Source organism: Mus musculus, chromosome 7, assembly GCF_000001635.26.
Source record: "Mus musculus strain C57BL/6J chromosome 7, GRCm38.p6 C57BL/6J".
Classification (NCBI taxonomy): Eukaryota; Metazoa; Chordata; class Mammalia; order Rodentia; family Muridae; genus Mus; species Mus musculus.
Window position 1 is genome coordinate 51894572 of NC_000073.6, and position 17839 is coordinate 51912410.

Below are 17839 nucleotides of genomic sequence, written 5' to 3' on the forward strand. Positions count from 1 at the left end.
CTTTCTAGGCTATAAAATACACAGACTTGAAAGCTGACACCTAATATATTCTTCATTGGTTACAGATGTTCAGTGTAAAGTTTTTTCAAGTGTTCATAGAGGACAGGACAATGGACATTTGTGAGAGCCAAAGAAAATCAAGTGAAAAGTGTAACTCTGGGCAAATTTCTGATGGCTCTTTAATGAAAATGAATTTTTTCATTATTAAAAATTATTTTCAACGTATTATAATCATCTAGTCACTTAAAAATATGAGGAAGAATCATAAAAATTGCTGTGGGGTTTAACACATCGAGCTCCTTCCAGAGGTAAAATATCTGTGCAATTTATAAAACGAATCATTCCACAAAATCAGTTAAGAACTTGGTGTAAAGTTTATCGTGATATTTAAACCAATTGCAATAAAGTGACAATTTTAGGCACCTATTTCTGGCATTGGTGTGCCATGCCTGCTTTCATGATAACGTTCTCCTCATTGGACTGACATTAGGAGCACAGCAGTCAGTCTCTCCTGCTGGCTGTTTTTGTTTCAAGATTCCTATCCTCCTTTCTGAGTCAGCTGAACTCAGTGCACTTCTGAAGTCAAAGCAGCCTGCATGGGAGAACCTCTGGGCCCTGCACTTACTGTACTGCTGCTCTGTCCCCTGAAGAAGTCATTATCCTCACCAGAGGCTGACAAGAGAGCTACTCAGCAGGGAAAAAGAGAATGAGAGAACTAACAACTCCTTTCCCCTCTCTATACCCCCCTGGCACATGTGCACTCACACACACACAGACACACACACAGACACACACACACACACACACACACACACACTGCATGACATCATTTCAAACAGATTTTTTTTAAAAAGAAATGCAATACAGTAAGTGTAAATCAGTAGTTTTTCTGTGACTTGTGGACTATATTTAAGTGTGCATGGAATTGTATCCCCTGCACTTTTCCTAAGAAAATAAACCTGCGTGAGCCCCAGTGTTTTGTCAAGGTTTTCTTGACATTTTATTTGTTAATTCACATGCTTGCTGATTGCATTTACCTGGTGCCCATCACAGGAATCATATGATGCTTACTTCTGTAGGAGATTTCATTTAAAAATTGTACTTATTTGTACACAAGGCCTTGACCATGAACTGGTCCTGCTGCCTGTACAGCCCCAAGCCTGTTGTTTGTAGTGCCCCATGTGGGGCCCAAGGCTTTGAATATGCTGGGCAAGCACTGTACCAACCAAACTACATTCTAGTCCTATAGAAGATTTAAGAAGACACATCTCAAGAGGTTTATATCATATTGAGGAAACCAGAGCATTATACATAACATGTAATTTGTAAAGGAAGAAAATGTTTGATATGCACCCCAAACAGAAGCTATTTGTGAGAATGACTGTATAGAAGGGAGAGTGAGTCGGAGGAGATCAGTTCCAGGAAGTAGAGTAGGGGGAGGGACTTCAGTCAGGGAGAGAGCAGGACACTGAAGTCAGGTCCATGCCAGGAAGAGTGGGAAGTCTGGGAGGGGTCTGATGAAGCAGTATGGGAAGCACAGGCAGGTTTTGAAGCATATGAATAAGCAAATGGTCAGAGGCATCACATGAGCCCATTGGATATTGGGATAAATTGCATAGATATGTTTTGCAAGATAAAGGTTTGATCAAGAGTGCTCAGTAAAGATGTCTGTCTGAGTAAAGACAGCGAGTCCACACCTAGGAAACAATCCCTATGTTTCTTGTCATCATGCTAGGCATCAGACCATGATAGGATGGGCAAAAGAGATGGCTTGAATCAACAAGATTTGTGACTTTCAAGTTTTGGGAGATCACCGCAGGAAAAAAGTGTCCCAAATCCAAGAACAAACAAACAGATGGACAAATAAACAAACAGCCCACATCACTGGAAATAAGGACCAGAGCAAAGAAGAGGAGGGCCTGGGAAAGTTGCCTTGTGGCAGCTATGGCAAGACACAAGTCGTATTTATATCTATATGGTTGGGGGTCAATATAGCTAAAGGGTGTTGAATTCCTTGTGATATGATTAAAATGTTCTGAAATTATGATGATGACTGTACATGTCTGAATATTTGCACAGAGTTTATAAAAGGTCAAATGAGAAAGGCTATGGAATAGATCTCAGTAAAGCTATCTAAAAATTAAAAAGGAAAAGGTGGAAGGAAATATAGTCTGGGATCATCTCAGAAAAGTAAATAACAGACTGGGATCCAGTCAAACAGATCATGATAGAGATGATGGTTGAGGACCATAAGCTTCTAAGAGCTGTGCTGACACTGGGAAGGTCCTTGTGGGGAGGGAGGAGCACAGCTGAGCTCTGGACCTAACTGCCATCTCAAGGCTGTGCTCAGAAGGGCAATGCTCAAACAGTTTGTATTTTCTACTTAGAGCTTAGCTTTTGTAACACTCTAATCTGAATCTTGATCTAGAATAATACATTCATAGAGTTTAGAGATGGGACTTAGTGTAGTTTAGATGAGGTTTAGTGGCTTTCTTGTTGGAGTTGTCAGTGATCATTTGTTTATGTAACATTGTTCTCCTTAAAGAGAACAAATGGTGTGTGTGTGTGTGTGTGTGTGTGTGTGTGTGTGTGTATGTATGTGTGTGTGTTCTTTAGTGTGAATCTGATATCTGCTAGGGAAAGAAAATGTTTTTGTAATTCTCTTTTGTGTTATTTTAGGGAAAGAGATAACAGCAGAAACCTTCATGGAGAAGTTGGATAATGGTGCCTTGCTCTGTCAGCTTGCAGCAACTGTGCAGGAGAAATTCAAAGAGAGTATGGATGCCAACAAGCCTGCCAAGGTAAAGTCTTCATAAAAAGACACTGCTGGGCATTGGGTACTCCTGTGTGGAGGGTCCCCATGCAGAAGGCACTGCTGAGAGTCAGGTACTCCTGTGTGGAGGGTCCCCATGCAGAAGGCACTGCTGAGAGTCAGTTACTCCTGTGTGGAGGGTCCCCATGCAGAAGGCACTGCTGAGAGTCAGGTACTCCTGTGTGGAGGGTCCCCATGCAGAAGACACTGCTGAGACTCAGGTACTCCTGTGTGGAGGGTCCCCATGCAGAAGGCACTGCTGAGAGTCAGGTACTCCTGTGTGGAGGGTCCCCATGCAGAAGGCACTGCTGAGAGTCAGGTACTCCTGTGTGGAGGGTCCCCATGCAGAAGGCACTGCTGAGAGTCAGGTACTCCTGTGTGGAGGGTCCCCATGCAGAAGGCACTGCTGAGAGTCAGGTACTCCTGTGTGGAGGGTCCCCATGCAGAAGGCACTGGTAAAAGACAGGTACCCTTGCAGCTGTGGTCTCTGTGTAGACGCCCTACTAAAAGCAAGTATTTCTACAGTGACTTACAATTAGGGTTCTATGTGAGAATTGGGTGTGAATGGATGCATGAAGGTCTGCAGTAACAACCAAGCACTGAAGCTAGTTTGTAATTAGGGAACATGTAATCTCCTTTTTAATTATATAAATTACATACTCCTTTCAATAAGTGTAATTAAGTGAAAGCTTATGGAAAACTGATGCTGTTCTAAAAGGGCATTGTCTATAAAATGGCTAGATCTCTGGGAGGCAGAGGCAGGCGGATTTCTGAATTCGAGGCCAGCCTGGTCTACAAAGTGAGTTCCAGGACAGCCAGGGCTATACAGAAAAACCCTGTCTCGAAAAACCAAAAAAAAAAACAAAACAAAACAAAAAAACAAAAAAACAAAAACAACCCCCCCCAAAAAACCCAACAACATCAAAAAAGAAAAACAGTACAGATGTAACTATGTCACAATGAAATAAATCAAGCACAAAGGTTTACTGAATATATCTTGTTTCCAAAAGTAGTTTTCAGAATACTGGTGTAATGTAATATAGTGCAATGAATTATATCTGGAATATTATTTTTGTGTGTTTTAGTAAGTAGTATCATTGATCTACATAACTTTAGGCAAATTATTGTACTTTTTAATTGTTCAATTTCTTTTTGGGTCTTATTCTAATCTTTTTAGCTGTCACCAGTTGATTATATGAAAATATACTCAGTAATTTTGAGTAAACAAGATAGATAATAGTTTTTCTAATTTTAATATATAAGGGAAAGAAGAAAAAAAGAAGGTTCAAAAGATGTTGAAGACAGCTTAAAGGGGGAAGACACACACACAGATTATAAATGCTTCCTGAACCTGTGGTAGGAGAGGTGCCGGGCATGTGTGTGCTTATAATCAGCCACTTAGTTTTCATATATTTTATTTTTGTACATATGTAAATATATCTTTGTTGTTTAGGGTTTTCTTTTAAATTTGTATTAGTATATGTTGATTATGCATATCAATAGATTTCACTATGGCATTTTTAAATTTTATGACAATGTTCACATTATTGCATACTCCACCAACTCTGAGGCTCAGTTGCTTTTCTTCAAAGCAGTTCTGTGATGCTGTCAGTTCACATAGTGCCTTCCAAACTCTGTTACCACGAGTAGCATGTGGCTCTTGTTAAGAAATAGACTGGGATCTGCCTGACCTGCAGCCTGCTTCCCTCTGCGATGCTTCCTGAACACATTTCTCAAAAGCAACCCAGGAGACCCATGCTCTGTGCTGCACGCTCATGCAGTTTCCTTTTACATTTTCTCCCTCGATTGGGAGGGTGAAGGTCCTTTGGAAGGATCACAATGCTTTGTACAGCCTCTGGCTGGAAAGCAGCTGCCAAGGATGGAGCACACGCCCTGCCAAGTCTAGTTCTTGAGGCCCTTGCTGCAGTGTGGCAAGTGCTTCATAGAATGCTTACTAGCATTGTCCTTACGCCGTCATCTCACTGTAATAGGACAGACCTTCATTTAGTTTAGCAAAGAGAAGTACTGTCCTGAAAGAAGGCCAGTTTGCACAGAAACTTCAAAGCAATTAGCAAAAAGAAAAATGGCATTGTCATTAGGCTCTATTTGCAGATGTCACTAACATGTATTTTTATTGTTGTTAGGAACAGAAAGTCCAAAGTCCAAGGTCAGGATGACATGGAGGAAAACGACCTTGCTAGGAATACTGTATAGTTCTGTTGTTCTGTTTGTTTTAGAAGATGTCTTTCCAAGCCAGAAGCAAAGATCCACACAGTTGTAATTATGCAACGGTGAGGTGCTAGATAGGCCTATGCTAGTTGTTAATTGGCTGTGTCTGATGCTTAGTTTTTATCTCTAATTTCGAATTAGTACTAATTACTTAAAACATAGTAATTAAGAGCTCTGGATAAGTAGTATATATTTTGCTGTGTGAACAGTGCATATTTCAAAAGTTGAAAATCAAAGTGGTTACTATCATTGTGGCCATTATCCCTTTAAAGTATGTTTTCATAAACCTGTGCATGTCACTCCATCTACATCCCTTCCCTACATGAACGAGGGTTAACAGACCCTAAGTGAATATTTTCACTTAAGTAGGAGAAAATTAGTGCTTTGTAAATATCCATATTTAGAATAACAGCCTCTGCGACCACATCTATAGTCATTCACTCTGGTCTTCATGATAGTACTCAGACACTGCGGGGACTGTGGAGACCAAGAACTTCACAACTGTTTTCTCTAAACCTTCTGTTTCTATAATAAAACTATATCAAAATAAAAAAATTAAAAATTGTTGCACGTTCATAAGAACTGCACTGAGATTTTATAAAATCTGCATTTTCTTAATTCCAGACTTTTTAGTTAAATATGATGTAAAATTTTACTGTGGCTGTGACAAATTTATTTTAGTCTACAAATATAACTCTGATTTTTAAAGAAACGATTAAAATATAGTATTGTTTCCTTTCTGGTGCTCAAATGCCCAAATTAATCTGAGTCCACTTAGCACAGTAGCTTTTGGCTGAGTTTTCTTTTATGTCTTTGACAGGATTTATATATTTCACAATGGCTTCTGAAGTCAAAATAGCATATGCTTTGCTGTGTGAATAATACAGCATTTTCAAAAGCTGAAAATCAAAATGGTTATTATCACAACGGCTGTTATTATTTATAAATATGTTTTTGTCCAACTGACTTTTAATCCAGTAGTATAAACTCCCCATAGTATAAACTGACAGATAGGAGGACTGGGGCACGTGAGTGCCCATCTGCCATCCCGGCACTTGATAAATGGAGGCAGGAGGGTAAGCGTTCATGTGTACAGAGTTCAAGGCCAGCATGACCTACATGAGGCCTTATCCCAGATTGAGGAAGGGAACAGGGAGGGAAAGAGGGATGAGAAGGAAAGACATTGCTTAAGATTGTACAACACTTTGTTACTATTCAATCTAAGTCTATATTAGAGGATAATTTACTAAGACATGAGTTTTAGCAATATATATATCATATATGATATATTATATCCATGAGTAATAATTGTACTACTGCATTATGTCTATTCTGTGTTTGTTAGTGTTATGTCTCTCTGTATGTTCTGTGTGTGAGCATGTGTTTGTATATTTGCATGTAAAAATGAGTCTGTATGTGTGTGTGCATGTCTGTGTCTAAGTGTCTAAGTGTATGAATGTATGTGTCTCTGTGTGCCAATGTGTGTTTCTGTTTGTATATGTGTCTGTGTATGAGTGTGTGCGTATATGTGTGTGTCACTGTTTGTGTGTGTCTGTGTTTGTTTCTGTTTACATATATGTACCTGTATATATATTTATATTTGTGTGTATGTGTTTTGTCTCATATATGTTTGCATGTGTGTGTGTGTTTAGTGTCTGTGTATGTTTATGGTTTTGTATGCGTGTGTACATATATGCGTATGTCACTGAATGTGTTTGTATGTGTGTACATGTATGTATAATGTATATGTCAGTGTATATATTGTGTCTGTATATGTCTGTGTATATGCTATGTATATGTCTTTCTGTGTGAATATTTATGTGTGTGCATGTGTGTGTGTGTGTGTGTATCTTTGTGTATGGAGACTATTCTACATTTCATATTGAATTTAGTAACAATGACAGTGACAATAGATGAACTGCTCAGCTTCTCCTTGGAATTAATTAATGAGAGCATACCAGGAAGCCCTTAGTGGTTTCTTCTCCTCTTTAATTCCATCTTCTTATTTTCCAAGAATTATTTTTACTCACTTTTTCAAATTAATGGTTTACACCATTTTACAGCTGTGTAAGCATGTTTGAGCAAGTGCATGAAATCTGCTATGATCATGGTTTAAGACTGCATGTGAACATATCTGTGTTAAGAGTTATTTCATGCTCTTAATACTTGAAAGCAAGTTTGGATATCATAGGCAATTTATAGATTTAATATTTCTGAAAAGACTAAGAACTTTTCATACCTGCTTTGGTTTGCTTAGACACTCTGCTCATAAAGAAATTGTATTCTGTAATCCCTTCTCAGAACATTAATAGGTTCAGGTTAGAACCAGCCTGTCTAGGATGTTAGCAATTTTGACTTTGCTTGATGGGTGATTTCCTCACATAGTATGGTTGCAATAGAATCAACAGAATCATATTGTGTGTGTGTGTGTGTGTGTGTATGTATATATATATGTATATATATATGGTATATCTGAGCCAAGTCTATAGCAGTTTAACGTAAAATTTGACTTAATTAGTATATGTATCAGAATATAACAAGTTTACTATTCATATCTGTGAATATCACAGGATTTGAGGTTCTGAATGGTGAAAAGATATCTAAACCTAATGTTTCTTTTTATTAATAATAAAAACCTGCTTTTAATTAATTAACTAATTAATTAACATCCCAGGTACTTACCTGGTTCCCCATTATTGAAACCTCCCCCATCCTCACTCCCCTTCTCCTCTGAGAGGGTGGAGCCTCTCCTGGGTATCTTCCTACCCTGACCATCAAGTCCCTGTCAGAATAGGTGCATCCTCTCCCACTGAGGCCAGACAAGAGAGCCCTGTCAGGGAACTGATACTACAGTCAGGCTACAGCTTTAGAGAGAGGGTCCAGTCCAGTTTTTGAGGGACCCACATGGAGACTGAGTTGTGCATCTGCTGCATATGTGCTATGGTCCTCATTCCAGCCTGTGTATGTTCTTTGGTTGGTGTCTCAGTTTCTGAGAGCTCCCAGAGTCCCAGGTTAGTTGACTCTGTTGGGCATCCTGTTGAGTTCCTCAGTCCTTTCCCCAATTCTTCCATAAGAGTCCTCAACCTCTGTTCAATGTTTGGCTGTGGGTATCTGTGTCTGTTTCCATCTGCTGATGGATAGAGTGTCTCAAAGGCTAGCCTCCTGTCTGCAGGCATAACAGGTATTATTAATAATCCTTCTAATATCCTATATTTCAGATTTTGGTTTTGCTTGTGAATATGTGTGTGGTGTCAATAGTGTGTATTAGCATGGTCACGTGTGTGGGTACACATATGTCTACTTTCTTGGATGATTTACTAGTAACCTTGTTTATTGAGGCCATATTTCTCACTTGAACTCAGAGTTCACCTCAACTTAACTTGTATAGCTAGCCAGCTTGACCCAGGGTATCAGACTCCCAGGATTAGAGTTGCCTATAAGGCCCTCCTAGCATTTCCCTTGGTACTGGGGCCCAAACTCCAATCTTCATACTTGTGTTGAAAGTGTTGCCCCCTGAGGCATCTTCCTAGCCCTCTATTGTCCTCCTACTAGGATGAAAGGAAAACAAATGAGGAACCCACATTTTTGTTGATTCAATTTCCTTTTTCTTTTCCTTTTTCTTTTTCTTTTTTTTTTATTACATATTTTCCTCAATTACATTTCCAATGCTATCCCAAAAGTCCCCCACACCCTCCCCCCCACTCCCCTACCCACCCATTCCCATTTTTGGCCCTGGCGTTCCCATATAAAGTTTGCCTGTCCAATGGGCCTCTCTTTCCAGTGATGGCCGACTAGGCCATCTTTTGATACATATGCAGCTAGAGTCAAGAGCTCCGGGGTACTGGTTAGTTCATAATGTTGCACCTACAGGGTTGCAGATCTCTTTAGCTCCTTGGATATGTTCTCTAGCTCCTCCATTGGGGACCCTGTGATCCATCCAATAGTTGACTGTGAGCATCCACTTCTGTGTTTGCTAGGCCCCGGCCTAGTCTCACAAGAAACAGCTATATCACGGTCCTTGCAACAAACGCTTGCTAGTGTATGCAATGGTGTCATCGTTTGGAGGCTAATTATGGGATGGATCCCTGGATATGGCAGTCTTTAGTTGGTCCATCCTTTTGTCTCAGCTCCAAACTTTGTCTCTGTAACTCCTTCCATGGGTAATTGTTTCCAATTCTAAGAAGGGGCAAAGTGTCCACACTTTGGTCTTCGTTCTTCTTCAGTTTCATGTGTTTTGCAAATTGTACCTTATATCTCGCTATACTAAGTGATTGATCTTCTGAAGGTCCTGAGTTCAAATCCCAGAAACAACATGGTGGCTCACAACCACCTGCAATGAGATCTGACGTCCTCTTCTGGAGTGTCTGAAGACAGGTACAGTGTACTTTGTATAATAATAAATCTTTGGGCTGGACTGGAACAAGTGGAGCTGACTGGAGCGAGCAGAGGTCCTAAATTCAATTCCCAACAACCACATGAAGGTTCACAATCATCTGTACAGCTACAGTGTACTCATATACATAAAATAAATAAATAAATAACTCTTAAAAACAAAGAAATGTCAGTCCTGAGTGTCCCTCACCCATGTCAAGCTGGTCGCACTCCTCTCCCCAAATAGCCCCAGCTTCTGCTTTCAGGACACATGTTCTATTTCCCTCTCTTTTTCTCCCTCAATTCACAATCTCTTACTTCCCTCCTCTGGTACTTTTTCTAATTTCAGCCACTCACATGCACACATGCACACATGCATGTGCAAGTGCTAATATTCACTTATCAGTGAGTACATATCATTTGAGTTCTTTTGTGATTGTGTTACCTCACTCAGGTTGATGCCCTCCAGGTCTAACCATTTGCCTAGGAATTTCACAAATTCATTCTTTTTAATAGCTGAGTAGTACTCCATTGTGTAAATGTACCACCTTTTTTGTATCCATTCCTCTGTTGAGGGACATCTGGGTTCTTTCCAGCTTCTGGCTGTTATAAATAAGGCTGCTATGAACATAGTGGAGCATGTGTCCTTCTGACCGGTTGGGACATCTTCTTCACCTGAATTTTTGATCTTAGTTGATTCAATTTTATGCTTTCTGACTTTAGTTCAGTGCCCAAACTTGACATCTCCAGAAAAGTAGATGCTCCTTGCATGCCTGGTATGGACAGTTAAACTGTTCATGTTCCTTGGATATTTACTGTGCTCCTTCCCACCAGTCACAGCAGTATGTGATATTAAAAAAAATTAGAACTCTCAGCTGGGATTAAATTAGAGTTACTCACTTCTAATTATGTGTATGTATATACTCTTAGCTGTTGAAGAGAAGTTAGCTAGTGTGTGTGAAACCTTACATCTGATCCTTTAGTATGCGCTCATGCGTGTGCACATGCACACACAATCCAACAAAAACAAAAAACAAAAACAAAGCTAGATAAAATAATTTTAGACTTAAAAATATATTGTTGAAAATGTGAAATACCAGGATTAAACAAACAGAAAGTGAACCATAATGATCTGGAAGAGTGAAAATATGCAGAAATAAATTTTGTGAGTTAAGGCAAAGAGAAAATAATAAGGGTAGAAAAATTAGTAATAAACTCCAATTTCTCAAGATTTATAGAGTGAAGGTATTATAAATGTGCTAAAGTAAATACTTTTCCAATAAATGAAAATTCTCTTTTCATGCATCCTTAATATCTGGCCATGGTCAATCCAGGCATCTGCTTGTTGGCTCAGTGCTTTCTTACTGGGAGTATTTCTGTCCTGACTCTTTTACAGAGACATGGCCTGATGGGGCTCAGAGAAGGAACACATGCAATTGTGCCATTGCAAACTTTAAGAACAGTGTACAAATGAGTCTGACATGGTTTCACTACCAGTCAGCTGATTTTTAGACTTAATATGGGTTACACATGTGCAGATTGAGGTGTAAAAGTAGAGGTTACACAAAAGTTGCCATTACCTAGATTAAAGGTATATATGTGTGTGTGTGTGTGTGTGTGCGCGCGCGTGCGAGTGCGCGTGCACGCTCGCACTTGCACATGCATGTGTGCATGTGTGCATGTGAGTGGCTGAAATTAGAAAAAGTACCAGAGGAGGGAAGTAAGAGATTGTGAATTGAGGGAGAAAAAGAGAGGGAAATAGAACATGTGTCCTGAAAGCAGAAGCTGGGGCTATTTGGGGAGAGGAGTGCGACCAGCTTGACATGGGTGAGGGACACTCAGGACTGACATTTCTTTGTTTTTAAGAGTTATTTATTTATTTATTTTATGTATATGAGTACACTGTAGCTGTACAGATGATTGTGAACCTTCATGTGGTTGTTGGGAATTGAATTTAGGACCTCTGCTCGCTCCAGTCAGCTCCACTTGTTCCAGTCCAGCCCAAAGATTTATTATTATACAAAGTACACTGTACCTGTCTTCAGACACTCCAGAAGAGGACGTCAGATCTCATTGCAGGTGGTTGTGAGCCACCATGTTGTTTCTGGGATTTGAACTCAGGACCTTCAGAAGATCAATCACTGCTCTTATCCACTGAGCCATCTTGCCAGCCTTCAGGGCTGACATTTCCAGCATAGATATTCTTATGTACAGAAGAAATTTTAAAATAATTATGTGAGTATTTCAATATATGCCCCTAATGTTCATATTTCATATTAGATATGTACTTATCTATTTTTGTCATATATTATATACACAGGATAAGGGCAGGTTAGAACAGAGTATAAAGCCACATAAAATTCAGTGATGATAGAGCCTGGAGAGATGGCTCAGTGATTAAGAGCAGTGGCTGTTCTTCTAGTCGACTCATGGTGATTTCCCAAATGGTGGCTTAACAGCTGTCTATAACTCGACTTCCACTGGATCTGAATGCTCTTCTGACTCCTGAGGGCACTGCATGGATGTGGTATGGAGACATCCGTGCAGATGAAATACCCATACATGTAAATAAATAATAAGTCCTAAAAACAACATGTCAAAGTGTGTCATAGAAAGATGGTCTCTCAGTAGCTCAAGGGTGCAGTACTCCACTGCAGAAGCTCAACATCCATCATGGAACAGCTGAAAGGCAGGGATGTTTACAAGCTGTCCTGTAATTGCACCCAGCTCCTGCCCTGCCCTCTGAAGCTACAAGTATATATTCAAGACCCTTTCAGGGTTCCCCTTGACACCCCCCTGCCCCGATGCCTGGGATACATGTGGTTTTTTTTGAAACTACCTTGTTTTCATGCTTCATAACAAATGGTGAGGTATGGGGCAATATAAGTTTTATAACATTGGAATGCTGAAATGTCTGTGGTCCTGTATGTTACAGACCTGGAGGTAGTATGCAGGATAACAGGAGCTCTGAGCTCTGTGTGAAGCATATGTATATGGGACTCTTATTTTTCTATTTGCAAAAATTAAGAAATGTAAATTTTCCATTCTAATAGATTGAAGGCAAGAAACAAGGTATTGATTGATATGTGCGAGAAAGGCTCTTATTTTCTTATACGTCCTCTAGTGTGCTTTAATGTATCGATTTTTCATGTTGTCTCTGAGTGTGTGGAGATGTGGTTGGGATTCTTTTCCAGCTCACACTGGGTAATAGTTTGACTTTGATATTCCTACAGGTGTGCAATGCTATTTGGTGCTTGTATCACATAAGACCTGTTCTAGGGGCTGAAGAGGTGGCTCCACTGGCAAGAGCACTGGCTACTCTTCCAGAGGATTCTGTCCTAGAACCTACATGGTGACTTAAAACTGTCTCTAACTCTAGTTCTGGGGTTCTGATGCCCTGTTCTGGTTTTGTAGACACCAGACAAACACGCAGTACATATTCATATATGTAGACAAACACTCATAAAAAACAAGAACTTATTAATGTGTCAGGAACTTTGACAGTTAATGGGAATATTCATTGCATCGTGCATTCAGAAAAATTTAGCAAAATAACCTGTATGGACTGGAAAGTGTTCTACTTTTGGTGTACTCTCAGATAAAAAGATGTCTCTCCCAGTTCTCACAAGTATCTTTCTTTTCCTAGAGCATAGTGTACAGTCTGGTCAGTTAGATAATAACTGGAAAGAAGCCTTAGAACAGAGATTGGAAATAGTGATGTCACCTACTTACCTGGACTCAGGCTCTACAGACGGGCTCTAGCCCAGGAACTCAGAGTTCAGGTCTTCCCGTTGTGTTGTTGTGCTATAGAGCAACTTAGAGTGTTGGCTTTTAATTTACATATGAAGGCCTTTGCTTCTAAAGTAGGTTTCTAGTGGTTTAGGCATCCTAACAGAGACAATTGGCCTGATTCTGTTCTGACAGACATATCCGGAGAGTTAGGCATCTTCTTGCAGTCTCTCATTCTGCAAGTCTCTGACCGTATTAATATTGAAGGAATTTATTGCAGTCACAGTTCTGTCCCTTCCTAACCATTCTGTTCTTCACATCTCCCTTGGTTTAATATGAAGTATTTCCTACATGATTACGTGGTTGAGTTCTTAGCCTCAGCAGGAGGTATTCATTTTTCAGGAGGCTAGGGAATCTTTATAAAGTGGAACTTCCCTGGAGGAAGTGAGTTTCTAGGGGGAGGCCTGAAGATTGATAGCCTGGACATGTCACTCACACACAGGGCATGCTCCTGTGCCTTTACCACCATGATAGACTGTATTTCTGCTTAAGGCTTGAGCCAGAACTACCCCTTCCCCTATATTGCTCCTTGTCAGGCATCTGCTCATAGCACAGGCAAAGCAGCCAAGATTTTAGTGTAAAACAGATCTTGATAGGTCCTACTGAGTGGCCTCAAACCCATACCCTGATGAGACATCCACTGTACTCTGCCTGCCACATTACATTTTCCAGGTTTTAACTTCCTTTCTCCATGATAACACCAACTAATGTCATTGAGTTTGTGCCAGCCTCAGTTCTGCATGAGCATTAGTGTAGTAAGTGCTTGCTGGACACATCGCTGGCCACTCTTGGGAAGGTAGTGCGCACAGGACTCCTTGTTGTCCAGACATCGTTCACTGCTTTGTTGATTTTATAGTCATTGCTTGTCCTTTTCGGATTATCTGTCTCCCAATCTCATTCATAGGGAGAAAAAGACACTGCATGGTGCTTAAGATTTTAAATATATTTCTGAGTTTGAGGCCAGCCTGGTCTACAAAGTGAGTTCCAGGACAGCCAGGGCTGGACAGAAACCCTATCTCGAAAACAAAACAAAACAAAACAAAACAAAACAAAAAGATTTTAAATATATGTTGAGGGTGTATAACTAGCTCTCCAGGAATTTCTGAGTCTTGCTGTGAGATGAAACACAATCCATTCCTAGCTAGACTGTGGTATTTCGATACCTGTAATCTTCTCTGCTCAGGCTAAAAATGTGAGTTCTTAAATCTGGCTAGCTAAGATGTTTATGGATACAAGCCCAGCCCTAGGATAGCCCAGGATAATGGATACCCTCCTCTCATTAGGACTAGGAGAGAGGCAGCAGTGAGCATGCCTCCTAGGACCTACTTGTTCCTGGAGACTGAGTTGTTTTTTTTTTTTTAATTTTTTTATTAGGTATTTTCCTCGTTTACATTTTCAATGCTATCCCAAAGGTCCCCCATATCCACCCCCCAACCCCCTACCCACCCACTCCCCCTTTTTGGCCCTGGCGTTCCCCTGTACTGGGGCATCTAAAGGTGGCAAGTCCAATGGGCCTCTCTTTGCAGTGATGGCCGACTAGGCCATCTTTTGATGCATATGCAGCTAGAGACAAGAGCTCCAGAGTACTGGTTCGTTCATATTGTTGTTCCACCTATAGGGTTGCAGTTCCCTTTAGCTCCTTGGATAATATCTCTAGCTCCTGCATTGGGGGCCGTGTGACCCATCCAATAGCTGACTGTGATCATCCACTTCTGTATTTGCTAGGCACCGGCATAGTCTCACAAGAGAGAGCTATATCTGGGTCCTTTCAGCAAAATTTTGCTAGTGTGTGCAATGGTGTCAGCGTTTGGAAGCTGATTATGGGATGGATCCCTGCATATGGCAATCAATAGATGGTCCATCTTTTTGTCACAGCTCCAAATTTTGTCTCTGTAACTCCTTCCATGGGTGTTTTGTTTCCATTTCTAGGAAGGGGTAAAGTGTCCACACTTTGGTCTTCCTTCTTCTTGAATTTCATGCGTTTAGCAAGTTGTATCTTATATCTTGAGTATCCTAAGTTTCTGGGCTAATATCCACTTATCAGTGAGTACATATTGTGCGATCTGGGCTAATATCCACTTATCAGTGAGTACATATTGTACGAGTTCCTTTGTGATTGGGTTACCTCACTCAGGATGATGCCCTCCAGGTCCATCCATTTGCCTAGGAATTTCATAAATTCATTTTTTTAATAGCTGAGTAGTATTCCATTGTGTAAATGTACCACATTTTCTGTATCCATTCCTCTGTTGAGGGGCATCTGGGTTCTTTCCAGCTTCTGGCTATTATAAATAAGGCTGCTATGAACATAGTGGAGCATGTGTCCTTACCGGTTGGGGCATCTTCTGGATATATGCCCAGAAGAGGTATTGCTGGATCTTACGGTAGTACTATGTCCAATTTTCTGAGGAACCGCAGACTGATTTCCAGAGTGGTTGTACAAGCTTGCAATCCCACCAACAATGGAGGAGTGTTCCCCTTTCTCCACATCCTCACCAGCATCAGCTGTCACCTGAATTTTTGATCTTAGCCATTCTGACTGGAGTGAGATGGAATCTCAGGGTTGTTTTGATTTGCATTTCCCTGATGATTAAGGATGTTGAACATTTTTTCAGGTGCTTCTCAGCCATTCGGCATTCCTCAGGTGAGAATTCTTTGTTCAGCTCTGAGCCCCATTTTTTAATGGGGTTATTTGATTTTCTGGAGTCCACCTTCTTGAGTTCTTTATATATATTGGATATTAGTCCCCTATCAGATTTGGGATAGGTAAAGATCCTTTCCCAATCTGTTGGTGGCCTTTTTGTCTTATTGACTGTGTCTTTTGCTTTGCAGAAGCTTTGCAATTTTATGAGGTCCCATTTATCGATTCTCGATCTTACAGCACAAGCCATTGCTGTTCTATTCAGGAATTTTTCCCCTGTACCCATGTCTTTGAGGCTTTTCCCTACTTTCTCCTCTATAAGTTTCAGTGTCTCTGGTTTTATGTGGAGTTCCTTAATCCACTTAGATTTGACCTTAGTACAAGGAGATAGAAATGGATCAATTCGCATTCTTCTACATGATGACCGCCAGTTGTGCCAGCACCATTTGTTGAAAATGCTGTCTTTTTTCCACTGGATGGTTTTAGCTCCCTTGTCAAAGATCAAGTGACCATAGGTGTGTGGGTTCATCTCTGGGTCTTCAATTCTGTTCCATTGGTCTACTTGTCTGTCACTATACCAGTACCATGCAGTTTTGATCACAATTGCTCTGTAGTACAGTTTTAGGTCCGGCATGGTGATTCCACCAGAGGTTCTTTTATCCTTGAGAAGAGTTTTTGCTATCCTCGGTTTTTTGTTATTCCAGATGAATCTGCCGGTTGCCCTTTCTAATTCATTGAAGAATTGAGTTGGAATTTTGATGGGGATTGCATTGAATCTGTAGATTGCTTTTGGCAAGATAGCCATTTTTACAATGTTGATCCTGCCAATCCATGAGCATGGGAGATCTTTCCATCTTCTGAGATCTTCTTTAATTTCTTTAGTTCTACCTCTTCCGTCTCTGTCCTGTCCCACAGAAGAAATGTTAGGGCAAGACCTGTAGTCCAGGGGCGGCATGTTCAGCCTGCAGCCTGTGGGTCACTTGTACCCCACAACAGCTGTGGATATGACCTAACACAAAATCATAAATTTTATTTAAATATGAATTATACTAATGCATTAATTTTTAACTTTGTAGGTGGCGATGTTCTGTTGCAATTTCTAAAGCACGGGCATGCCTTTAAGCAAAGGTCTGGAGCCAGTATCCAAACCAAGTCATATTACTCTCTGAACTCCATTATAGCACAGATCTTCTGTAGAAAATGCTTCTACAGCTGACAGTTCACTTGGGAATGGGAAACTTGACTGATTTATCTAAATTTGGCAATAGAAATTTCAAAACTTATATTTGCCTGTAATGAGTTATGAAATGGAAAGCTTTTTCTAATGTATTAGAATGTCTTAAATAGGAAGGTTATATGGCTTTTGTATGTCTTATGATGATTCTAGTATTTTACATATGTTAATAATTTACTTTTGTGATACTTGGGATTGAAACTAGGACCACTCATTCACCAGGAGTGTGATCTGCCACTGAGTTAGACCTTCAGCATAACTTTTCTCTGCTCAAAATATTTCTGTGTGTGTATGTGTGTGCGTTGTGTGTATAAGCACATGTGTATCACACATATATGTGGAGGGTGAAGGTCCCTTTGTTAATGTCAGGTGGGTGTCAGGGATTGAATATCAAGCTCCTTTACTCTCTGAGCCATCTTGCAGGCTGGAACATTTTCTGGAATGGAGATGGCTGAAGACTAAATGATTTTGAGGTGATCCAGGGGCTGATGTGTGTACTATGTATATCTGAATTGGCCAAGTGCAACTGGAAGAGCTCACAGCTTGCCTAAAGGTGAAAGTGCGGATAGAAGTGAACTAATTAGTATTGACAGGATCTGTTCATTTTGAGGATTTAAGGTCTGCTTCTACAGTGTTCCACAGCTGCATGCAGTGATAATCAGCTAAGTGATGGCAGCTAGTACTGTGTACAGTGACTCAGCTCTGAGAATTCATAGAGAGAATGACTGCTGGAGACTCACCAAGTGGGTCCTCAGGAGACACT

General features: G+C 40.4%; 1 protein-coding gene across 25 annotated transcripts in view; it reads left to right on the forward strand.

Annotated features, from left to right (window-relative positions):
* Positions 1–17839, forward strand: part of Gas2 (growth arrest specific 2) — a 133215-nt gene that overhangs the window by 32781 nt on the left and 82595 nt on the right. For 24 of the 25 annotated variants that reach the window (XM_006540625.4, XM_006540624.4, XM_006540620.4 and 21 more), the window contains one exon: positions 2680–2801. In XM_006540625.4, the coding sequence (XP_006540688.1) occupies positions 2680–2801 (122 nt within the window). Of the gene's footprint in view, positions 1–1735; positions 1948–2679; positions 2802–17839 lie in introns of all 25 variants that reach the window. The other variant, NM_001330608.1, reaches the window with a different exon arrangement.